Source organism: Stylophora pistillata, chromosome 8, assembly GCF_964205215.1.
Source record: "Stylophora pistillata chromosome 8, jaStyPist1.2, whole genome shotgun sequence".
NCBI classification, from domain to species: domain Eukaryota; kingdom Metazoa; phylum Cnidaria; class Anthozoa; order Scleractinia; family Pocilloporidae; genus Stylophora; species Stylophora pistillata.
In genome coordinates, this window is record NC_142526.1 from 34330632 (window position 1) to 34355947 (window position 25316).

Below are 25316 nucleotides of genomic sequence, written 5' to 3' on the forward strand. Positions count from 1 at the left end.
CTTAAGCCCTTGTAGATCTTGAGGACTCCAATTACAAATCGATCAAGTCTTGAATGCACCAATTAAAACGAAGAAGAGGCATAACCCTTCAACGCTGCAGCTCGGAGATTCAGATCAGTCCCAGATCAAGAAGGAATCAAAGGGGATCGGAGTTGAATGAAGACGCCACTGGTAGAGCAATTGGAAAGTGCCGGAGGGGCGCATGGTGACATTTAAAAGATGCTTTTGTTAGATACTGTAAATTTTCCGTACGTATCTAAAATATTTCGTTAAGGTAAAAACGAACATTTTCTTGTCGCATTCCAATTTAAAATAAGCGTTCCTCTCAAATCAGCGCCGCATTTAAGGCTCCAAAATTTAATAAACGCCGCGATACACGGTATTGATGCCTGTTGTGCAGGCCATCACTTTAAATCTTTGTTATAGTGCCCATCTTGACGTCAGGCGAGATCACGTGGTTAGTAAATCCATAATCTTGCCAGGCTACTTGTGCTTTCCGGGAATACTAAATCGGCGAAACCGCAATACCAGATAAAAGGTAAAATTTGCTTTTTGATGACTTCGTCTACCCTTCTGTCTTACACACGCGTTGAAAATAATTATTGTCTATTTTTGTACGTAAGAATACGCCACTAGCTGTGCTTCGTACGGTCATCATCGTACCCTCTTACAACGAGGACAGTTTTCTTTCTACCCACCGGCGATCTGTTCGAAATGGGTATCATCACATTTACTTCTGTTTTCGTTTGATATGTTATTCCTTTATTATGTTTCCCATTTGCTTTTTACTCTGTTTTCCGGTAAACATGATAGTGACTACGGTTGATCTTTCTCTGAGTCGCATTTCTGGTTCGCGCTGCTGAGGTAGAATTTTATATCATCTCAAAGTGTTTTTCGCCAGCTTTCGTAACAAAGGAAACCACTGCAAAGTATTTTAAACGGTTTCAAGGTCAGTTATATCGTTCAGTGCACTGGATCCGGAGTTTTTGTGATACGTCCTTTTCCACCCGCAAAATCACGACTTCTGATGAAAGCCGGACATTAGCAACACGAACTTTAAGGATTAAAGAAATGATTACCACGTTCTGCGAAAGATCTGTCGATATTTGTTAAGTGGAAAATTAAATTTCAATTGTTTATAATTATACAACAGGTTACGATGTACTCCGTAAAACAAATACTATCTTCTATTATGCCGTTTCAAGTTTTTTCAGTGTTGCTGATCTCAAACTGCGACGGCGTATTTTGTCTCCAATCCGATGTATTCTTCCTGTCTCCTATTCTATTTATGATTTGATCATCGAATGAAGCGCGTGCTAACCTTTCACTTGCATAGTTTTAAGAGGAGCCCTATTTCATTATACATGTAAAAATAATTGAACCTATCAGCCACAATTTATAGCGTCGTCTCTTCCTGCACGGACATTGAAGATAACCCGTAATTACTTACTGACTCGATTGTTTCTGTTGAAAGATATTTCAAACGCTTGGCTGGTTACAAGTATGATGTGATAACCAACACGAAAAGTGTTGAAATCGCGCTGTCTCAGTTTGTCAAAATAACGTGTCATGTTTACAATCTCTACTAGCCTTTAGCATGTAAAATATTCAGAAAAATGTCACGCGAGAAGCATGCGTTACTGTTGTATAGTACAGTTTACTGATCACATACTTCATTGAAAATGAAGTTCCGGTTAGTCTGTCTGGGAATGGGGGCATTAAAACTGAATCAGGTTTGCAGAATTTTCTGCGTTTAAGCTTCATACGAAAAGAAGGCCAAGAAGAGAATAGTCCGCAGACATGTTTTTGATACTCAAAATTTTGACTGCAATTTCAATAGTTAGTAGATTTTACTACTCAGCGGTTAACAAGCGTGCACGAGACAGCCACTCGACTAAATGTGATTGCTATTTAAAGATTTCAAGCATTCACTGACTGAGGGGACAAAGATTAAAAAACTTACTCATAAGGTGGAAGATAAAAGCCGTTGCCGCCAAGTATCCGACAAAGAAATGGAGATTCCATTGCGAGACAAAGAAAAAAAGCTGTTTGGTAAAAAAAATCTAACATATCGCGCGTTGTTCAGTAAACATTTCTATCTTATTTTTCGACAGGACTTACAAGAGAACGACGCAACGGAAAATGTCCAGCGTCCTGGAGTGCAATCCCGTTGATAATTTAGACAGTGTTAACCAAGTATTAGAGTCATACCTGGATGAACTCGACCTGTGGCAGAGGGAAGTGGACAATATAAGGATAATGCACCATGAAGTTTGGAAAGGCAGCAGATTATCGCCCTTGATCAAGCAACACCGTGCTGGCAGCAGAGTTGAAAAACAGACAAGAATCTTACCCATCGGTGGTCAGACAGATGTTGATTATATGTTTGAGGTCGTGGGGGCTGAGGTGCTTTGCAATGGTACCCAAGATTTTATATACTTCAAGTCTTGTTCTCGCCAAAACTCTGACATTGATACCAAATATGACACGTCGAGCTCATTTGGTAGGATTTACGTAAGTGAGGCTTACAAAGCCTATTTAGAAGGTCATGAAATGTATGGGAAGATATTTGCCGAGGCCATGAGTTTTGACCAAACAGAGAATGCGTTCTTACTCATTCCTGGAAGGTTTAAAGAGAATGTTGTGCAAAATTGTGGATTAGATTACACACGAAACGAAGCCCTTCCTTCTACCATCAGTCCTTCGATATCTGGGCAAGGTGCAATGAATGAATATGATGGCGTCCCTTGCCTCAAACTCGCTAGTTGGCCACGAGAAGCCTTGAGTTGGATACACCGTCAAAACCGTAGTGACGCAATTTTTCAAAATGAATGGAAATCAGAAGTTGTTAAAAATATCCCTCTATTCCTTGTCCCAACCGGAAATCCAACGTCTAAGGAACAGGACATGCAGTTCCGGCTCTCGTTTTCCATGGTTGAAATAGCCTGCTTTAAAAAAATGACAGCTCCAATGAGGAAACTGTACGGTATTGTCAAGTATGTTTTCAAGACTTTATTCCATGAGAGCGGTCTTCTGAGCTCTTATCATCTCAAAACACTGATGCTGTGGAAGATTGATCAAACGCCTGCTGAGGAATGGACATCCAAGAAAGCAACAGAGTTTATCATAGAAATGATGGAAGATGTTTACCAAGCTCTGAATGATGCTAACATCCCTCACTTTTTCGTTGAAAATTGTAATATTTTTCCGGTCCATAAAATCACGGATGAAAATGTTCTTGAATACGCAAAAATTTTTCAGAATATTCCATGTCGGTTGCAAGTGATTCTGGGAAATCTCCTACGGCAAGATTTGGGTGTTCCATCTAGTGAGAGGTGGCTGAGTTTAGCCATGGTCAAGCTGAAAAGTAGTCGCCAGACAAGGTTAGAAGCATACATAGATGGCTACTTGACAAGACTGCTCAGCGTCATTACCTTCTCTCTGACGGAGAACTTCATGCAGACCCGTCAGCAAGGAGAAGCATCCTGGGAGGAGATGGAAAGGATATTTGCTAAGTACGACCATGACCATCACATCAGCAGAATCATTGACATGGTAAATTCCTGCATCTGTCGTCTCGAGCCAAGTTCCAGAGTCATTCGTTCGAGAATTACCCCAGAACACTCTTCTTGTAAAGCAGATGAAATGAGCCGACTAGTCCATGAAGCATTCGAGGCTTACACCAAAGGAAGCTTTTCGACAGCCATGGAATACATAAGACAGGCAGATTTACTTCCACAATCTTGTCATAAAACATTAGAAGGTATTGGAATTTCAGTTACCAAATTTCATAAATGCTTACTCCACGACAAACCGATACTTAACGTCATTGAGATCCTTGAAAGTGAACACGACGGAAGGTGCCCAAGATTTTACTTGGCTCCATGTTTACTGTCACAACACTTGAAAATCCAGCTGCAATTAAAGTCACTGCTACATAATAAAACAGCTCTTCAGCGAAAGCTTGATAAGCTCCAAAGTAACGTCGTCCAAGGACTGTCGCCTAACGAGCCATATCCTGGAAGACTCTCCTACAGATTTTCAGGCGTTTACCTCTTACGCGGATATGAACGATTCATTCGTGATCATGAACTTTCTGTCTCGGTCACTATTCCATCAGAAACATTCAATCAAAAACGTTTCGCCACAAATTTTAACTTAAAATAACTGACTTACTAAATACATTAAGTGTAAACGCTAAAATTCAAGAATCAAGGCGTCTGTGCAGATTTGCTTAGAAAGTGCAAAATTCATATCAGCCTTGAGTGAAGGGTATTTTGGCTCTAATGAAAAATGGGAAAATTTCCGTCCAAACAGAAGTTATCTAATCTTTTAGGATACTTTCTTTCAGCGCCTTAAGGCAGCAAAGGCGTTGAGATCTCGTCTAACCCGGCAAATCCAAGGAGAAAGAATTGGCATGTCTAGAGCGTTTTCCTCCCATAACTACTCCCCGGAATTGAGCATTTGTGTAAAGAAATTGCATAGTGTTCTCCGGCAGTTTGTATTAAAAGACGCATTTTTTAATAACTGTGGGGGTATTTTGCGATAATTTACATATTTAGTCATAGGTATTGAATTCGTAAGTTACTACAATGTGCCGCAACCCTTATTACAAAGTGCGTCGTTAATTATAAAAAAAGAAGAAAAACTGCCGCAGAACACTTACCGCAATAAATGAAGTATAGGTGCCATTTCCAAAGAAATTCACCTTCAGTCTCTTTTTCATTTTTCACTATTCTGGAGTCGAGTCCTCTTAATCACAGACTATGAATACAATATCATATTTTTCTTTTCTTTCGTAGGCAGTTTCCTTGGAAGTCTGACATGATAATGCATTTAAGTTAGTCGATTCTGTATTGAACAGATTAGAACAACCTACGGCCGAGCAAAAAAATATCCCAGGGCAAGCCCTGGAAAAGCTCGTAAACCACGAACTTACAAGCTTTCCTCGGGTTCTCCCAACATCCCACGTTGGTTTATCACGTTAAAGAGCCCGGGAAAATGTGTTCTATTGCTAAGTAAACAGAATGTGTACAGTACTTAGAAGCGAGAACCACCTAATCTCTCTGTAATTTTTGTTCCTCACAGTAATATGATTAAAGTATTCGGAGACAAGTGCTAAAGAAAAGAAGGAGCTTGTTATTATTAATTAAATTTAGTTTCGGGAGAATATAATCCGTTTGCTGGAAATAGAAGAGGGATTCAACTGAAGTGAATTTCTTTCATCAACAACCATTTCTGTAAGGTGAGAGGAACCCACGTAATTGAATTTCGCTTCCAGCTTTATTGTTTAGCAGGATCTCTTGTGCCAGTCCACACTTGCCCTAGTTTTTTAGTACATCTGTTGCTGATCATAACCTACGTCGCTTTTTTGCGTCATATTCATTTAAAACTACTTCTCTGCACTACCCTAGTTTTTATAATAGTTTCCTCAGTTCAGGTTTGTCCGCTATGTTCTCACAAAAAAAACAAAGATTGTTATTAGCCGGATTTTACCATGTATATAATGCTTTCCTTTATTGGCTCATGAAGCAGTTCCAGTTTCAGTTAAATGGCTCAATACTGCTTTTGTTCTCTTTATATCTTTTCCAAAGACCGACACAGAATCGAACATCAAGCTGCAGACGAGTCGTCAGCTTTTGCTTCGGTTCACACACTGATGTGGAAGTCCAAACAAGGCTGTAAAGTTTCTATTCTTCATAAATCAAAAACCATCTGGAGCTACAATGCGAGACGTAATTTAAACAGGGACTTGCAGCCCTCACTTCATCCTCTATCCTCTTTAATTAAATTTTAACTTCCAATTTTAATCCGCAGTTCGAATAAGATTAACATTAAAAATTGTCGGCTAAAGCTAACTTTATGACCAAATTAATGGGTACACTTACTGAAATTCATACTTGACAATCACGACAACTTTTCATTAATTTTTATTCAGCAGGTTAGGATAAACCAATTTTTTATTACCAGCTCAAATAATAATATTATTTTGGTTGTGTATCTAATGTAGGCAGAGCATGTATTGGCTATGCCCACCGTAAAGCCGCTGTGGCCCAGTGGAAGAGCATCGGAGCGCAGAGTCCAAAGGCCTGAGCCGTTCGATTCCTCGTGGGGCCGGGGCCCATCCCACACCGTTTCTTTATAATGCTCAAAATTTATCATCTTTCTTATTCTGTTTATGTTCTAGACACAATGCAACGCAGCGATGATACAAAGATTCAGCCAAGCCCCATTAGGAAGTTAAGGCACGTGAGCCAACACTCTCTGCGCTGTAAATTTTCCGCTTTTATTTCCTCTTTTATAGTTTAGGGCTAAATTTGAAAAAACATGAACGTAAAAAATGACGTATAATGGCATGTAATTCTCGAGGTTTGAAAGCTTAATTTCAAATTAAGTTTTAGAACTGAAGCGTATGCAATTCTCTTTTTCACTTTCGCGTATAATTAGCAAGCAGTGGTATAAATGAAGTGGTAACAAAATACATGCCTTCCTTTCGACAAGATGTCAAAGGATAGGGCGGGGCATAAGGATTTATTTTCAATGGTTTTTAACATCTTTAAAAAAAAATCAATTTGCTATTTAAAAAATTGGTGACGTCTATCGACACGAACTGATTATCGTGATACCAAGCCTAAAAAAAATACAACAAAAGCCAAGCCGTTGGAGATGAAGACATAAAAACATCGATCACTGAATATTCATTTCATTAGCAGAAGTCTCAATGATTCTATTCCGTCTGCTCTTTTAATGATTTTTGGTACTTGTTTGAACAGCGTAGGTAGAATTATTTCCATTTTCATGATTTCCCAGTAATTTGCCGCAACAAATGTTTGTTTTTTGAGGGTTAAAGGGTGGTTGACAATTATCGTTTTCAAACGGGGAGCTACTTAATTGCGATGAGTTAAGTTTGCCTTAGCTCAAAATGCAGTCAAAATCAAAATACAAGATTGAAAAATAGCTTTTGTAAACTTTTTTTTTCGTTTGGACAGTGTTGGCAATTTTGATCAACAAGCGCGTTGATATATTTTAAAGAGCTTAAAGAAATGGGGCGATTCGTGGTTGCATGGTTGTTTGTTTTGATAAACCTGAAAAATATGAAATTTTCAACTGTGTGAAAATGGAATTCATTTCCGATAGCTGATCATTCGCTAATTGCTTTTAAAAAGCTCGTATGAACCTTATCCAGACCGCTTGAATGCTATAGCTAGTTCGCACGATATATTGGGTTTTTAATTTCTTCAAAGTTTCCGCGGTTTCAGATTAGCCGACCGGTTTCTGACGGTCGTTAGTCATTTTAATTGTTCATTTTGCAATAAAGCTCAAGGAAGACGCGAGGCAATTCATTTACTAGCAAATCAAAGCCTCTGTGACCTGCGAACAGAACTGGTAAGTTATCTTTTACTCCATAGAGGGTCTTTGGATGCCCAAGGTAAGAAATCTTAGAGCTGAGTTTATTTCATAGCAAGGATTGCATTTACAATTCGCACTGACGGATAATGCCTTTTCACGACGTCCAGCTTCGTGATTTGGGCTCAATGTGTTAAAAAGGCACAAAAATTCCTTAATCCTCATGCAGAAACCATTTACATCGAACTCTGTATGCCATCCTCTTCCTTTCCCTGTTGTGTACTAAAAGGTGTTAAATTTGTCTTCATTGTTATAGCTCTCATTAAAAAAAGCTATCTTAAGGCTAGAATTCCTTCTCCTTCATAGTTTTTGATAGTTTCAAGAGGTTCGGTTTAGTTGCGCAAATTGTTTTGCGGATTCTTATGTTGTATCCTCGGGAGAAACTTTGAAAATGTAATGCTGTCTAAAGCCCGGTTTCCATATAGTCGTCCCTGTCGCAACAGTCGTCTCTGTCGCTTGAAATACTTGGAAGCGACAGGGAAGATCATGTGGAAACGCTCTTGCGATCAGCCGGGACGATTCTTGCGACAGAAACGATCATTCGTCCGAGATAGACTCGAGTTTTATCCTTGCGACTGAGACGACAGGAAATGACTCAGAAGCGATCGCATATTTTTAATGGAAACCGGTGAAAACGACCCTTGCGACAGAAGCGATGCGACATATCCCATGATGCACCTGATTGATTACAGCACGTGACTCAAAATGGCAGCAAGCAACTCCAACAACAACTCTACATTTATGGAAGAAATACAGCGCTATGAGTGTTTGTACAACAAACTCTGCAGGGACTCCAAAAATAGAAGGACCAGAGAAAACGCCCAGAAAACGATCGGCCAGAAATTTGGTCTTACTGCGACAGAAGCCGAGAAAAAGTTCTTCAATATTCTCTCCTTCTTCTTCGCAAAACATTTCGGAGAAACAAAAAACACGCCAAAAATCTTCTTCTTCGATCGATTGCCGCCATTCTTATTTTGGTTTTAGCAGTAAAAAGTGACTAGTCCCAGTTTTTCCACTATTTGATCCGATACATACGATTTAATGGAAACCAGTTATCGCAAGGATCGCTTCAGTCGCGTCCGTCGCTTCTGTCGTCCCGGGAAGCAACAGAGACGACTGTTGCAACAGGGACGATTATATGGAAACCGCGATCTGAAGGGTAAGGGCATATTTGCAAACGAAATGATGTTAGGCCTCGATACCATTCTAAGCATAAAGAACATCCTTTTCAAAGGAGGTAGAAGAAATTCAGCCATGCAGCTAGAGCGAAGGTAACTGAGTTGCCTGTAGAAGGTTCCGACATTTACGTAGAAATAAGGAAGATGGTTAATTTTAACAGCTTTGCTATTTCTCCATTATATTCAATTGTAGGTTACCAGAACCTAATGAATAGGGCTTTCCTATCGCCGACGATCAGAAATGAACTTAGTTGTTTCGCAGTTCTTCTGTTCGAATGAAAATTATTTTGTGTTAACACTTCACTTTATGCATGGCAAAATTTCTTCACTTTTCGTGAAGTATAAGAAGTATTAAAAATAAATATACATCCACTGTCCGCTGGGAAACGTAAAGTGGTAAACAGAAACTTTAATCTTCTCAGCTTGACTTATCAATTTGTTTTCAAAATATGGAGGTCTCTAGAATATGATTACGTCTTATACAGCCGGTGCTGCACACCCACAAATTAAACCGCTGATTGTTAAAGTCAGCACTCTCGCTGTCCCACTTCGATTTCATGAAGTGCTCGGAACACCTTCAGCTACGTATGCTACGCAGTGCTGGGTTTACGAGGAAAAACTTGAAAGAGAATCAATCGCCCCTGAAATTACTACCCAAAACAAATGAACACACATTTGCCATAGTTAAGGTCCATCCTGTTCTATCCGTTACGGAATAACTAACAACCAAAAAGTATGGTTTAGACATGCCTCTGCTCAGTTCCAAAGAATTATATCACCCAAAGGGATTATAAAAAGTTTACAAGCTGTTGATTATGCTTATTTGAAAACAAAAGGTTACGTTTGATTCCAGAAATTCTAATTTCGCGACTACGCAACTCTTGTCATTCGAAAAATACAAACAGGTATTGAGTAATAACTTTTTTCCATTCAGCACACTCTAAGTTGGCACGAGATATCGTGGTGTTTTTGGATATAATTCTTTTGTTAAAGCATTTAATTGCTTTACTGAAAAAAAAAAAAAAAAAAAAACAGCACCGCCCGCTGTTAGTATGTTTTCAGGAACAAAGGAACTTGACTTTTCACATTTAAGAAACAAGAAGACCTCTTTAAAAAACCTTTGCTTTTATTACCGACTATTGAGCTAGAAATTTACGAGCTCAGTGTGGATCTCTTTGTGGGAGATCTTGATAAAATTATATTTCGGGGAACGTACAAAGTTATCTATGGGAAAAAGGAAATTTGATGGTACCCCCCACCGCGGAAACCTGCTCAGTATTAAACTATATGTACCTAGGAGAGTGTTTGTAATATAATTGAAAATTTTGGCTGCTTTCGTCCACTATCTTATTAGTCTTTATCACTTTTAGGGCAAGGATTCATGCTTTACAAACCTCGTCTTACTGATTAAAGAGAAATGGTTCTATTAATAGAAACATTTCACTTAAATCAGTAAGACGAATATTATGCTAAATCTTCCTTCTATCAGCGTTCATAGCCTGACAATATTATCCACCTATAAGATCGTCACATATTCGAAAAACGTCTATAGCTACGATTTGATGATAAGATTAAACATAGACGCTCTTTTGTCTCGTTCTAACAAGGGAGTCGCTTTCCATGGCTAATTTTTACGTTGATTTAGACGAAAAGCTTGTTATTGTCTGCTTCGTGTTCACTAATGAATTATCCATGAAAATTGGTTGCCGTAGTAACTAGAAATACACTAATTTGTTGACATTGCCGTAGGACTTGCATTCGTCCTATGGAAACGAGCCAGAGAGAAAACACTTGATCCCAAGGTTACAGACTCCAAGAAGCAGGCTGCTCGCACACTAGCTAGCTGTCACTTAAATCTTTTACCAGTGCTCAATTAACTTGGCTCCTTGAATAGCTTAAAACTCTACGTGAACCACTTGTTTCGAAAATCACATAAATTTCTTTTCTCCCAGAAATCCTAGTCATGGCCAGGATTCACGTTGTAATATTTTTCTGCTTCATTGGGAGTGTATGTGTAAGATCAGGTAAGCAAATCTACGACTTTTCTTTTAACCTGATAACGTCTTCTTTCTCGCGTCTATCCACAAAAAGTATTTAAATCACATGACCTTTGTCCATGTTCACATTGATGTTTCCATTATTGGAAATAGAAAGAGAAGCTGTCTTTCTGATTGTTGTTACAGTCCGACAGACATAGACCAACAAAGTTAACATCATGAAACTAAAATTCCAATTAGGAAAGCAGATCAATTTTGTTTGGCAATGGTCAAATCTAAAGCCATATTAAATATCGCATCATGAGAACGGGAACGTCATGAGGAATTGCTCGTGTTTCCAATTGGAATTCAGTGCTGTATTTTCTTAAAATTTCTAAACCGCAACCCAGACCTCGGATTGGGGTCAAGTTAATTGAAATTAAGAATTGGATCGTAAAGAAAGGCGATAATTCCGTTAATGATGATTTGAAGTCCACATCACTTTGCCCAAGCTGAAATGCTTTGATTTAACTGAAGGCAGACATGGAATAAGGTCGTGCTCACGTATGAAGCAGTTATGTAAACAATAGAGACATTAAAACAAAGCAAAGTAAAACGAACACTATTTGCATAAACTCATTAACCATCTGTAGTGGCAAATACTAACTTTTGTATTCCTGAGGCTGAGTTAAGATTGTGAAATATTTCCTAAGCAACACGGCGAGGAAAGGAAGCGAAAGACCTGATAGGTTAGGTACCTAAGGTAAACCATATTTTCTATTTCTAGACCACTTCTGTTTATTGGAGGTCCCAGTAGGGTGTAAAAATTACCAATCGTTGTGCCAGAAACTGTTATGATTGTCACGCCACATTTCTTATGGACATAGAAAATTCCTGTCAAACTCGACGAAAATGTATCATTACTCGTCGTAGTCCAGAGACCGCAAATTTTTAAGGTTACTTAAGATGGGCTTCCTTAGAATTAAGAACCTAATGCGGTTTTAGTCTCTGTATATAACACTCTTTTTAGCAGACGCACAACATCCTCGAGCTAGAGATTATAAACTGGTTTATATTCTCTTTTATTATATGGCTGTGTCTCACAAGGACTGGGAACTACCGAATTCAAGAATTTGATTGGCTGAAATCAATATTCGAATTTGATTGGCTGAAATCAATATTGGTCTATACCGGCATCTATACCGGTCTAGAAAAAAAAGGTGCAAAGGATATAAAAAATTGGCATATAAGAAACAGCCATTTAATAAACATCTTATTAACCGAGTTAGGTCGGTCTGTAGGGGAGAATCTTGACTTCGGTCGCTGGTACAGACCTCACTGCGTTCGGTCTGTACTGGCGACCTTGTTCAAGATTCTCCCATACAGACCGACCTAGCTCGGTTAATAAGAACTTACTCTCACGATATTTAACAAGGTTACTTGGTAGATTTACAATAATTGACGTAACACACCATCTCTCAATGTATTGGAGACGTTTTCTCGCGACTGTCTTCTTTGTCTCGTCTTTCTATCTCTGTACGCAGACGAAGATTACAAAACCTGCCAGAGAACCTGGAAAAAGGTTGGATGTTATAAAGATCGGGAAGGTGGTAAAAGGGCCCTTCCAAATCAAATGGTCAACATTCGGGATAAAAAAAGCAATGTCTTTGTCCCACCCAAGTTAGATTGGAACAAGTATCCGGCGTCAATACACAAGTACGCGTTACATGGTTTTATAATGGTTTTATATAGCTGATTTATGGTTATAGCCGAGCGAAGAAAATTATCAGCATTCTTCATTTTGAGTTATCAGTCCTTGTTATTTCATAAGTAGGGATGATAATGAAAGGATAACAAAAAGGCTCCCTTTTCAGGGGAATATATAAAAACACTGCATCCTTCTAGCCTGATAGATATTTAATAAGAAGGGAATATGAAATGGGGGTGTTTTTCTTTATTGATTCAGTGAAAGCGTTCCTCCAGCAACACTTAAGTAAAGCATTTATATCATCCCGAACCAATATTGATGTTTTTCATTATCCTTTAAAACTTCCAAAAGGTGAAATCCTAACTGTGATATACTTACAGAATATTTGGCTCATAGTATTTAACCTGCTGGATATCAAGGTCTCATTCTATATTTTCAGCCTTGCGTGCCTGTGCGCTGAAAAAGCGCGAGAAAACGGCTACGATGCGTTTGGTCTTCAATTCTACGGCGAGTGTTGGACCGGAGACAATGCCAAAGATCGTTATTCGATGTTTGGTGCAGCCAATGTTGATGAATGCATAATGAGTGACTTTGAACCCTGCGATATCAACTCAGAACAAGAGTGTGTTGGGAAACATAACACAAATTACGTCTACACTCTGGAGAAAGGTATCTCATTTGATGTACATGTTTTACTTTTCTTCCGGAACTCTCGAATAAACCTTTTTGGTTTTCGTGAAAATTCTAGATATCAATCTGCACCATTTTTCAATTTTTTTAAAATCTTTTTTATCTTTTAGAAAATTGCAGATTTTCCAAATGAATGCATAGATGTTATTAAAGGCTTTAGTGACACTCATGCATTTCTCTTTCTCTTTCTAGGTCTGAGTTATTTCTATCTCGGTTTATTTCAATACACTGCGTTAAAATCTATTTAATTCCTTTCTTTTCATGAAATTTTAGAACAAAGCACACCCACTGATGGAGAATGGAGCGATTGGGGAGACTGGACTCCGTGTGACAAGACGTGTGGGACTGGTAAACAGGTTAGGGAGCGGACCTGCACCAATCCACCACCCGAAAACGGTGGCAAAGACTGCGTGGGGTCAGGGGAGGAAGTACAAGATTGCAAGCTGACTAATTGTCGTAAGTGTTTACATAAATCTTAACCTAATGCCACCAGTGAAAATCATCTTATCCGTTGCTCTTTGAGCTGTACCGGACGCGTAAAACCTCGGATTGATTTATGTTCCTCTCCTCGAGTTCGATCTTCGTCTCTCCGCTCGAATAAACGAGATAAGCCTTGTTACACTTTCTTTTATCGTTCACCCCAAAAGAACCAGATATAACGCATACTTTGTCACGAATTTCCAGTGTCTAATCTTACAATGTGAAGCACTGAGTACTCCCAGGAGTGCAGATATCCTTAGTCTAAAAAGATACTCAAAGGCATTGATACTCTTTGTAAAGAGACCTACATGGAAGTTCCTATATCTTAGGTTATCCTCTCTCAGTGTGTCTCCTACTTCCTGATAGCATCAGCGGTTAATATAGCGTCTTGTGTTAAAAAAATAGCCATTCTTCGTGCTTACTTCTCCTAGCTCATGTTCCTAATGCCTCTGCAATCATACCTGGAGCGATAATCGCTTCCTTTTTCTCCACAAGAGCCCAAACTCAACTACAAAAATTTAGTCAGACATCCAACAGACACTGAGGTATCCGGCTACTAATTGCCTTACCATTCAATTGTTACATAGCTATTGATGGGGGCTACACGCCCTGGGAACCTGCCACAGAATGCACCAAGACATGCGGAGGTGGCATGCAGAAATTGGTGCGAACCTGCACCAATCCTCCACCTCAACATGAAGGTAAAGACTGCGTCGGGCCGAACGAGAAAACTGAGCCATGCAACGAGTTTCCATGTGAGTAACGAACGACTTGTCTTTAAAGCGCAATTTTGAGTATCTCATAAGAGGTAGGAACCTGATATTGCCTCAGAAGTATTTAACAATTATAAATAACAGTTATATATTACAATTGTTTTCAGTTGCAAGTGAAAGATTCTATCAATGTAGTAGTAAAGTCAAAATAATATACGAGATGCAGGCGATTGTGTAACAGATGTTCTTACAACCTTTTGGGTTATTCCGAGATTTATAAATGAACAGGCACAGGTGTCGATGGAATACATTTGCTTTAAACAAAGAGCAGAAAAATAAATTGGGGGAAATTGCACGCTTGTCGCGTGGTAAGCGACCTCTCAATGTTTTGTTTCTGTTTAAGTTGTCATTCGGGTCGCAAAGAACGCTAGTGGTCTCAAATAATTTAACCACGTCAAGTAATCTCGCCAACGTTTTCAAAACTGGCAGCCTTGTTAGACAAACTTGAAAGAAAACAGTTGTTCTAACACCTCAGCCGAGCCTCTACTCTGATAGATCACGGGTAATGACTAATCACAGAGCTGGCGTAAAGTATTGGTTCATTATATAGAATAACGTGGAATATCTTATATCAGTGACACGAGAAAGGGTAGTGCTGGACTAAGAAGCGGCTCTAAACCTTTCCAACTAGCATAGGGGTATGAAGGATACCTTGCTCACTAAAGAGAATGTTTCCATAAATCTTGAACTAAAGGGTTAACCTGTTATCTGATGCAATATCCACAACTTCTTTCCAGGTCCCACCCCATGTACTCGCACACTAGATCTCGCAGTGATCCTGGACGCAACTAAAAGTGTGGGTAAAGCCGAGTTTCAGAAATCCAAGGATTTCGCATTAGCGCTTGTGAATAGCATGAACATCGCTCCCGGTGGATCGCATCTTGGATTAATGGTGTACAACATTAACGCCACGATCCTAACAAAGTTTAACGAGGAAGACAAGCAAGATCCTCTGATCGTTAAAAGTATTTTAGACGACACGAACAAGCTCCTTGGAAGAACCTTCACAGACAGAGCCCTGATCAAGGCAAACGATGAGCTCTTTACCGCTGAGGGTGGAGATCGACCTCAAGCACCAGATGTGCTTGTTTTGGTGACTGATGGACGAACCAATAAGGACAGTGTACCATACGATGTCGTGCTTCCACCACTTAAGGTTGGTTTGATAATTTTTTCCTCGATAAGTCTTCTGTAACCAGGCAAGATTTGAGTGGGCAACTCTTCAGCTATTCGGCTCAGAATAATTTCATTTGATTTGGATCCGCAGTTTTCGCGACCTGCAAACTCATGCATTTATCATCTAATCTATTTTCTGTTAATATAAATCTACTTGCTTTTTATCACAAATGCTGCAATCGGATTGGCTACGCTACTCACTATCTAGACAGTGGGAAAACACTAAAGAGGGTTGTAAGTCACTGTTCTTTCGGCTCGATGTATATACACAAACCTTTTTTGCGTTCAAACCACTGTCCGTGTGGGTTGATGTCTGATGCCGGGAAACTGATACTTTTGGCGAGTGCTTTGTGCGGTTTGATCAAAAGCAAAAGCAGCAAAACTGCAAAACAAGTTGCACGACAAAACTACCCGATGTAACACCTCAAAAGGGTTCTCACATGGTCATTAGGCCTTATTGATTTCTTCTTCGCAGGAAAAAGGAGTCAAAATTATTGCTGTCGGTGTTGGTAACAATATCAAGCACGAGGAGCTGAAAACGATCGCTATGGGCTTTGACGAGAATGTCATCCAATGTAAGGATTTTGAGAAACTGTTCGACCAACTGCAGGAAATCATCGATTCTTCCTGCGAGTCAAAATGTAAGTGACATTATATTATTACGAGACAATAAAAAATTTTCTTACTACGCGCTTTGAGATAGTCCAGAGCGGTTATATCGACATGAACACCACGATGAAAAGTCAAACAGTTCCCATCACTTGTTTTGGGAGATGATGTATTGATAACTTGGATAGATGTCAGAGTCTGGGCAGTTTGGCACCTACCCGTCCCCTAATCCATCAACAGTCAACTGATAACAAGGTAGGGTTAATGTTAGAATAGAGGAGGGGTGGGTGAGCAGTTGCTCAGATACTGACGTATTCATCCGTTCTCTTAAGGAGGACTTGTTCATCACTTCAAAGACTGAAAGATTAAAGTTGAGATCGTTCCTCAACCCTTGAAACAAACTTGGATCGGCATCTTGTGTTACAGTCAGCTCAGTTTATTTTATTTCAACGCGCTAAAAGAGGAAAATGACATTCAAATAACTTTCTTTCTAACATGAAATCATTATTCTGTTTTTACTTTTAGAGGGATCATACCAGCAGTCACTAACAAGAAGCATCAATTTTTGCCGTTTAAAATAGTTTAGAAGACTATATATACACAGGGATATATCAATAAAAGGAGAAAACCAATGAAAACATCTCGTGTACTTTTATTAGGAAAAAGTGGACATAATTCTCCTTTTCCTAGAACCCATCCTGGTCAAAACGCCGATTTCTGAAGCCTCAAAGAAGGCCTCAAAGCATGCTGGTTAAATGTGTGTTGATATTTAGGGGTTAAGGGGTACATGTTACACAGAATACTCTGTGCTGTTCCACCCCCGTGTATACTTCACCGAAACGGCCAAAATGTTTAACGTTCTTCAACATTCGCTCTGACACAGGGTTAACAATCGAAACGTTAGCTCAGAAGCTATTTACGGTGGCCAATCTACATAATCAACTCATGTACATGAAAGCGCAGTTGAAAAAACCAAACTATTTTTCACAACCGTCGCCAATGACAGAGATCTCTCAGCTGCGAGCTTGTTTCGTTTTCTTCAGCATTAAGTGATCATCTAGAAGATCTCTGACGGAAAGACGTCGTTGATGTGTACATGTCTTGTTCAGGAACTTTGAAGAAGAAAGAATAAAGAAAGAAACATACTCATCCTGTTACTATCACCACCTTGCTTGATCTCAGGCTGATTTTCCTGGAGTAGAAATGTGAGAATTTTTCAAGAAACTCATGAGTAATCTTCCGGCTCCTTCGCCCAGTCGAAAGGTAAAAATTCCCTTCCATTAAAGACGTCATGGCCTTCTCTTCTTTGATCAGCGCGTAGTTCGGATAACTGTTCCAGGAGCCTTGGACAAGTTCTTATCAGGTGATTCTGTGAGCCACATTTGTGACACGTTCGTTCGACTCGCCTCGCAATCGGACAGTTTTTCATTCTGTGTCCATTCGTGTTGCAGTTGTAACAAAGACTCGTGTATTTTCGCGCGCCTTTCTTAACGCGGCATTTTCGTGACAATCTTCTGATGTTTCCGCCATCCGGGGAAGTCACATACACAGCAATCGTTCCTTTATCTGAACTGACAGTTTTGAACTTAACTTTTTCCCCTTCCTCGAGGCTACGGTATCCTTTCGATTTTATGGCGCTCTGAAAAATGAAGAAATTGTTAAGTAAAAACAGTTTCATACAACATCTGCAGCCATATAGAAGCTGCCGTGGTTGCCTGCAGTCAGTTTAAAAGAATTGTACTCCATTGGGTATCGGAAGCGCACGCAACTACCCCTCCGAGCTCCGAGATAATCAAAATAGTATTCAATTTGTTTCTAATTGGCTGAAATTAGTATTTTGACTCTAGGGCCCAGTCTACACCGCGCCAGATAAATAAATGTTTTGGAAGCACAATCGTATTTCCACTGTCTGGCCCGCTTTCTGAACTACACTATTACAAATCAATTGTTCACTGAAAACGGAACCGAAAACGCTCTTCAGAACGGATGGATTTAAAAACACCAGCTTTCTCTTTAGGCACGGACGCAAAGCAGTTTTAAAATTGCGCCTTTCGAAAATACTTACCAATGTGCTTTATTACTTTTTGCGGTGGGTCAGTTAGACCCTTACTTTGCGCTTTCCCAAATATGTAGTCAAACGATTTTAGGTACGGCGATCCTTTTGGTGTGCACGGAAAACAAATATCAGTTAACAAGTGCGTACAGGAAACTTTAAGTCGTTTTTAGAGTGAAAGCGCCTTCTTAAAATTAATCTTGCACATACTCTTTTATTTCGCCCTTTCATTGGATGGCGCTGAGCTTGATACGAAACCAAGTAAAAACTCGATTTATAATAGTAATCAATTTTTGCGATCTCAGAAAAAATAAAACTGATGACGAAAAGTTTTTTGAAAAAATAACGAGTCATCATAGAACTGAAACAAGAAAGCTTGATGGCACCTCGAGAGATATACAAAAACATTAACAGACTAAAATACAAACATTCATCTTTTGCGGGAAATGCGCTCATATAACCTCGAGGGTCCAATCTCTCTTCTACGAAATTTGATCGATGGCGCCTTCCTTTTATCGTTAGTGTTTTGTTTTTCTTCATGGCGTATGCACGCATTAAGGTGAATAATATTCAAACCGCAAGAAATATTTACAGCTGTCTTAGGTTCAATAAATTTGAGGCAGAGTTCGAAATTAGACGAAATTATAAAGGATTTTTTTTAAAAATACATGCCAAAATTACTCAAGACGCTTTGAGTGAGAAATATTCTGTACATAAAATTGTGCATGTTTAATTTCTACACGCTAATTCTTCGAAAAAGAAAATCGTATTGTGGAGATCAAGTTTCTACGGCTTCAGGATATGAATAGACTGAAAATTAAATTAACTGCGCGATTGGGGGCTATTGTGGGAAGAGTAGACAAAACAAAGGAAAAGAACTAAGCCCAACCAAATTAAAATTGAAAGCGAGTATTTCATCATTGGTAAACTTGTAAACTGAATCAATATAAAAATTACGAAGCGTCGATGCAAGCAAACCATGCCGAAAATGAAGTATTTCGTAAAAAAAAACGGAAATTTTCAAAAGAATGGCCGTTAATAAACTACAGGGCTTTTACGAGAAAATTTGAAAACCGACTTCTCTAATTAATGTCGTGCTTTCAAATAAAGTTTGACAAAGATATGGCAAACAGAAAATATATGTTGATTGTGTGACAAAATTCCAAAGACAAAATAAATCGCCGAATAGGTAACTGTCACTTTTCTTCTTTTTTTTTTCTTTTTTTTTTTTTTTTCAGATAAGCGAAATTCGAGCCGGAGAAATAATTATCGTTAAGCAATGAATAATTGATTACTGGAAGTGCTTTTCAAAGCACAAACACAAAAATTTTAGTAATACTTGTACACCGCAAAAATACCCAATATCATCGCTGATGCAACATTCAAAACGAGACAGTCCCCTCAACAGCGAAAAAACTCAGTGATTACATATTGTATTTCTTAAAAAAAACTTTTATGTCTTACCTGGTGAACAAAGACATCTCCTTTCGCATCGTCTCTTGTAATAAAACCGAACCCTTTGGCAACATTAAACCATTTCACCGAGCCAGTAATTGGCTGATCTTGGCCTTCGGTATACTCGCCTTCTGTGAACGAAGAGTATTTTCAGATTTTGGTACGGACAGAAGAATCCCGAGCACGCAACCAGCTGTCAAACAAAGGCATGCCTTTGTTAGCTGGGAAGCTGTAATGTGTGTCAGCCTTAAATTTGAGTTTCTTAAGCAGGGCTAAAATAATTAACCCAGCTAATATGAAAACCTCTTTAAAAATTTCAGAGAAATAATTTTTTTAGGCTTAAGACAAAGTCTGAACTTCGAGTTTCTTGGCAGGAAAATGTTTACTGCTTCACAATGCCTCTGTTGCTAACCGCGAACAAATGCTGTACTCGATAAAGGTTTAATTTAAAGAAAACTTCATCTCGGTTTACGTAATGATTCGATTTATCAATCAGAGCTAAACTGTACCAAAAGGAACGCTGGAAAGCCACAAAAATGTAATATTAGAAAATAAAAGAGATCTAGATACCTGACATTTGTCCAGAAGTCTTGTATCACAAAAACTGAATGGAATCGTTACTGAAATATGCGAGCGATCTAAAGGAATACATCAAGATTTACCCAAATGCGGCGTACATTTCAGTGGCCATTTCTGTCAAATAGCCGCGGAGCCTGACGAAATCCTTCTTATCTATCACTGAATTGTGGTATATCTAATATCTCGAAGCCCTGGGCTTTCGTTTATCTATGAACCAATGGAAAAACCCATCTACGACTCTTGAGTAATCTTATTTCAGCGCCACAAAGCAAAGTGTGTCAACAATAATATAAAAGAATAACTGATTTATGGCATGCCTCAGGAAATTCTGCATTCGATTGGCTTCTCCTGATTCCGGTTTTTTTTATGGCGACACAAGCAATTATTCAAAGCTGTTCTTTGATGTCTTATTCAAAACTGTTCTTTAATGTGACTCGCGAGAAGTAGTGGTTCTCGCAAAAGAGAAGTCATTTTGCCACTGAGAATCGTGAATCAATTTTCAAGGATACGAAGTAAACATAGTTGATATCCGCGGGCAAAGAAAAAAACACCAACAAAATTTGATCTTTTGTGAGCATTGTACAAAAAACTCTATGAATATCACATGGAATGTATACTTGTTGGCGGTTTTACTGACTGCTGCTACTCAGGTAATAACCGTTGATCCTTTTCCGTGGTTCATATCTGCCAATCCATGCACTAAAGGCCATGGAGATTATATGCGATAACGCATTTGTTGGTCGAAGGCAAGATTACTGTGGGAAAGCTATAAAAACACATTAAAATAATCCAGCTGTTGTCTTCGATGTCTTCTGTAGATGATCGAAAATGATCAGCGGGAAAAATCACCGTTCTTTTTCTAGCCTTGGTATCCTGTTTTTTTTTTTTTTTTAATGAACTAACCGTGATAACAAAATTATTCGCAATTAATTGTCTGAAATTTATTCCAATCTCAAATTTCGCTTAGTAGTTTACATTTGCGATAGAGTGGTTAATAGAAAAATTATCAAGGCCGGCATGATAGTAGTGTGACAACAGAATAAGGAAAAGCAAAGTTGGCAAATGTGAAAATGGTTGGGTTATTTTTTTTTCCTTCGCTTTGATTTACATTCAACCTCGTTCCCAGACAGCTATTCCCATATTGGAAGGGAAGAGCACCCTGGGTACGAGGTGGCTCGGATGAAAGTCGCTGTTGAGAGGAATGAGCCCACGCTTCTCCTGCACAAAGCTAAACGATGACAGGAATAACAGGAAGTTTCTACCCACTGATAGCCTACTTGGTTGGCATGTAAGGGGGGAGGAGAGGGTAAAACTATATTTGAGCTCCCGTGGAGAAGGGGGTTGGAGAAAGGAAAGAGAGAGCTACACACAGTCGATAGGAACTGCGAGCAACGAACTCGATTCGTTCACGATTCGCCCTTCACGTTCAAATGTACCTTCCTCTCTCCTCCCCTTTCTACGCTAGCTATCTCGCAGAGTCAAACTATCTGTGATACCCAAACTTGTAAAAAAATAAAACGATTTCAACCTAAATTTATTTCATTGTCTTTTGGCTTTCAGTGAGTCGCTCCAGAAAACCGACCTTGTAGTTTCCCAGCAGTCTCTGGAGGAAATTCCAAGCAAACCTTCTGGGTTTATCGCTCCTCTTTTCGCCGCCGGCGTTTTTCCAGGGGTCTTCGACGTTAGATTCCATTATTCCATATCCGTAATTCTTAACGACTCTATCGACTTCCTTTTGAAAGTTTGTGTGAACTTTCTGTTTATTTAGAATGGGTACAATCATGTTGAATTTATCGATTTTTTTGTTAGTGTCACGCAACTTGTCGTGAAATACCTTCAGATGACGCTCCCATTTATTGGTTGAAAGCAGAGTCAAAGGACTAGGTCCCAGTTTCTTTCGTTTCTGCAAAAGATTCTCTCTGTGCCTCTCAATATCAAGTCTGATCTCTTTTTCAAGCGCAATCCACTCAGGTGCAAATCCTGAATCAATCAGTACTTTATTGAGCCTTCGAGTGGTTGAATCTGAAAGCATCATGTAAAGAAATAAAATATCTATGTAATTATATTGACTGAAGGGCACCCAAGCAGATAAAAAAAATTGACCCCTTGTAGAATATTTAGTTCTTATTAACCGAGCGGGAGGTCTGTATGGGAGAATCTTGACTGAGGTCGCCAGTACAGACCGAACGCAGTGAAGTCTGTACCAGCGACCGAGGTCAAGATTCTCCCATACAGACAGACCTAGCTCGATTAATAAAATGTTTATTATAAGGCTGTGTCTTATATGCCAATTTTTTATATTCTTTGTGCCCTTTTTTTTCTAGACCGGTCTAGATGCCGGTCTAGATGGGAAAATCTGGACTGCTTTTAATATTGATCTCAGCCAATCAAATTCGTGAATTCGGTAGTTCCTAGTCCTTGTGAGACACAGCCATATAATAAGGTAGAATAATGAGGTCTGCAATATCCTTTACTTAGTTCTAAAATGACTCTTGCCAGTATGTCTTGATAAAACATGAATAATATATGGGCAAGGAATATGGTGAAAAAAAAAAAAGATGGGAAGGGGAAACGGAGGAGAGGTCTCCCCCTGGATCTTTCTCCCTGACCATGACATCTCAACTCTTAAGCCAGCCACATTGACTGCCATGCTATGGAGATGACTGAGGATGAATCATGTTTCCACCCCAAAAGAACACAACCTCCTTCATGGTTTGATACCAGAAGATTTTTTTTGCTGTCTAACTACTTGCTATGATAGCACAATATCCATAGAAGCAGTTCATTGCCACACCAATTGAGGGTCTGTTACCTACCAATATACACATCCTGCTCCAGTTTCAGTGGTTTTCCACTTCCCGCTAAGTTTTTAAATTCTCCCTTAGACATGGCTTCCTGAATGAGGTCCTCTACTAATCTGTCTATGACTTTGGAGTGCTTTGACCTTCGTATAGCCCTTTTTTCAGGTTCTGCAATGGATGTTTCTTGCTCTCCCAAATGCCCATATTTATGATCAATCACTTTGTCTGAAGCTCTCTGCACTCGGTGCTGTTGATACTGCTTCTGTCTCTTGGAGGGTGAGCCAAATCCAATTCCCCCATATTCCAGGTATTGCCTGAAGATAAAAAATGTAATTAGACAGGAAAGTTGATTAATGCCCAAGTTTGATGTCTTGTAGAACTGGCCCAATGTTTAGGGCTATGATGAATGTCATCTAGGGCCTGTTTCCCGAAAGTTCCGGTAACTTTATGGACCCAAAAGATAGGAAAGCAGGTTCCCGCACCCAAACCAGTCCTTTTAGCTTCTTTAGCTGATATTTTTGTTTCATCATTTTCAAAACTTTTGAAATCTCCATCTTGAATGAAAACAGAACAGCTTTATGGGCCCATTAAGCTACTGGGACTTTGTAGAGACGGGCCCCTGGTCTTGTTTGGAGCCATGATAAATGTAACCCTTAAGCATACGGTGTATGCATGAAAAATACCTGATCCCTCCCATAAGGCTCTGTAATATTCTTATGATCTAGCCTCATTGGCTCTTAATTGGCTGTCAATTTTCTTTTGCCCCACACGATTCCCCAAAATCCACTGACCCCCCACTCCCTCCCAAGCAATTGACTTGTCAAGGGACTGATGAGAAAACATCTAGTAAACAACCATAGTGTTAGAGTTGACCTGATGTGCTAAATAGGAGATTTTAGGAACTTCTTTAAACAGGTTGGTTTCTTCCTGATTGAAGAAATTTAGATTACTTAGACAATCACACCCTAAATCTTTGATAGGACAACAGAATAAATCTACCACCACCTGGCACTAGGAAGTGTCCCTCGTAATTCTTTTGCATTGGTTCACAAAACAAACAAACAAATAAAGAAAACAATTATTCATTTTGTCGCCAGTGTGGGACAAACAAAAAATTGGAGAAAGTGTATGAAATTGAACCTCCTCTGGAGCACAGAATCTGTGTTAGAATCTCCATGTTACTTCTCAGATGTTTTTTCTTAGATCCACTCTCGCAACAAGACGATATTCTATTCTAAGACAAAATAAACTGTTAATTAGATCAATTATAATGACAAGTGATTGTGAATCAAGAACCTGCTTTGTCTAAATCTGGGTCGTGAAGACTTTAGGGTCTCAGAGGCATTGCCCAACCTGAGCTAACGCTGAGCCCTCCCCACCAAACCACCCCCCCCCCCCCCCACAACACCATTAAATTCCCACTACAAGATCCCTTCTAACCATTCATTGGTCAGAATTTTTAATAACCACCGGCAGCCGGTGAAGGACAGTACCTATGTTGTGGTGCCGTGTGATGAATATCGAAGATCTCTTTTTCGAACTCTTGATCGCTTACTTCTGAGCCTTTCTGGGACGTACGTGTTACATGATCCATGACCACTCTATAAGCCTGTTCTATTTTGGAAAACTCTGTGGCATCGGCCGTACTTCTCCCACAATCCGGGTGATATACCTTGGCGAGCTTCAGATAAGCCTCTCGAACATCAATGACAGTGGCACTCCAATCTACTCCCAATATAAGATAGCAGTCCTTCACCTTTATACTCCGTTCCCAGGTGCATAGCATACGGTATTCGAGTGTGAAGGGGACGTAGCCTTGTAACTTCACATATGTTTTATTTCTATGGATGCACGACAAAATGGAATGAAATGTACCTGAAACTCGGGAAGCCATGTTTGTTGCTGATACAGAGGTTGTTACATAATCTTAGTTACATAAAGTACCTTTCACCAGTTATAGCAACCGCTGATGTGTAAAGAATCCTGTCTCGTGGACAGTATTAGAATTAGCTTCCTGGACGAATTGTTACTCGCTGACTGAAGTAAATTTCTTGACAAGTCGGTGGGAAAATGACCTCATATGAGCATCATGCAAATTAGTGAGTGACACAATAATTTGGGAAAGGTTATCTTTAAAGATTTCTTGAGGTTAAAAAGAAAAAAGGCTCTTCCTAGCAAAGGCGTTCCTCTTGCTTACACCATTGGTACAACCTATCGTCTTCCAGTTGTATGCAATTCTCTGAGGAAATGTTAGAAGCGCACAACGTAGAGTTTTTAATGCACGGGATCGTAAAACAATAACTAGCTGAATATTTCAGGAGAAACTCTCAGTTCTGTACGGCAGGGATCGGTATATGCTTCGGTAGATAGGCACGTCGGCCTTTCAAGCAAACTTTTCCAACCTGAACTGTGACGTACGCAACAAACACAC

At 39.4% G+C, this 25316-nt stretch overlaps 4 protein-coding genes across 9 annotated transcripts; 2 read left to right on the forward strand and 2 right to left on the reverse strand.

The window, feature by feature from the left end:
* The first annotated feature begins 467 nt into the window (after positions 1-467).
* LOC111345680 (cyclic GMP-AMP synthase-like receptor 2) lies at positions 468-5216 on the forward strand. Its single transcript, XM_022952972.2, has 2 exons — positions 468-538; positions 2115-5216. Exon 2 carries the CDS (start codon positions 2143-2145, stop codon positions 4165-4167), a length of 2025 nt encoding a protein of 674 aa, XP_022808707.2. The 5' UTR covers positions 468-538; positions 2115-2142; the 3' UTR covers positions 4168-5216.
* A 2073-nt stretch (positions 5217-7289) lies between these two features.
* On the forward strand, positions 7290-16635 carry LOC111345677 (coadhesin). Of its 4 annotated transcripts, XM_022952967.2 has the most exons (9): positions 8207-8566; positions 10538-10609; positions 12106-12277; positions 12709-12938; positions 13233-13415; positions 14027-14194; positions 14950-15368; positions 15864-16029; positions 16523-16635. In XM_022952967.2, coding segments are annotated over exons 1-9 (1530 nt in total). In that variant the 5' UTR covers positions 8207-8448; the 3' UTR covers positions 16525-16635. The 4 variants fall into 4 exon arrangements, with proteins under 4 accessions (XP_022808703.2, XP_088587729.1, XP_088587728.1 ...); XM_022952968.2 differs by lacking the exons at positions 8207-8566; positions 16523-16635 and adding an exon at positions 7290-7386 and having other exon boundaries at positions 15864-16037; XM_088731603.1 differs by lacking the exons at positions 8207-8566; positions 16523-16635 and adding an exon at positions 7412-7429 and having other exon boundaries at positions 15864-16037.
* LOC148725966 (uncharacterized) lies at positions 16413-20217 on the reverse strand. The gene is made up of 3 exons (XM_088731613.1): positions 20076-20217; positions 19515-19636; positions 16413-17636 (listed from the first exon to the last, which is right to left on the reverse strand). The coding sequence occupies exons 1-3, from the start codon at positions 20080-20082 to the stop codon at positions 17223-17225; spliced, it is 543 nt and encodes a 180-aa protein (XP_088587739.1). The 5' UTR covers positions 20083-20217; the 3' UTR covers positions 16413-17222.
* LOC111345679 (dnaJ homolog subfamily C member 28) lies at positions 19515-25270 on the reverse strand. 3 transcript variants are annotated; one of them, XM_022952970.2, is made up of 5 exons: positions 24379-25270; positions 22901-23199; positions 21667-22106; positions 20076-20143; positions 19566-19636 (listed from the first exon to the last, which is right to left on the reverse strand). In XM_022952970.2, the coding sequence occupies exons 1-4, from the start codon at positions 24777-24779 to the stop codon at positions 20123-20125; spliced, it is 1161 nt and encodes a 386-aa protein (XP_022808705.2). In that variant the 5' UTR covers positions 24780-25270; the 3' UTR covers positions 19566-19636; positions 20076-20122. The 3 variants fall into 3 exon arrangements, with proteins under 3 accessions (XP_088587731.1, XP_022808705.2, XP_088587730.1); XM_088731605.1 differs by lacking the exon at positions 20076-20143 and having other exon boundaries at positions 19515-19636; XM_088731604.1 differs by lacking the exons at positions 19566-19636; positions 20076-20143 and having other exon boundaries at positions 21001-22106.
* Positions 25271-25316: the final 46 nt, after the last annotated feature.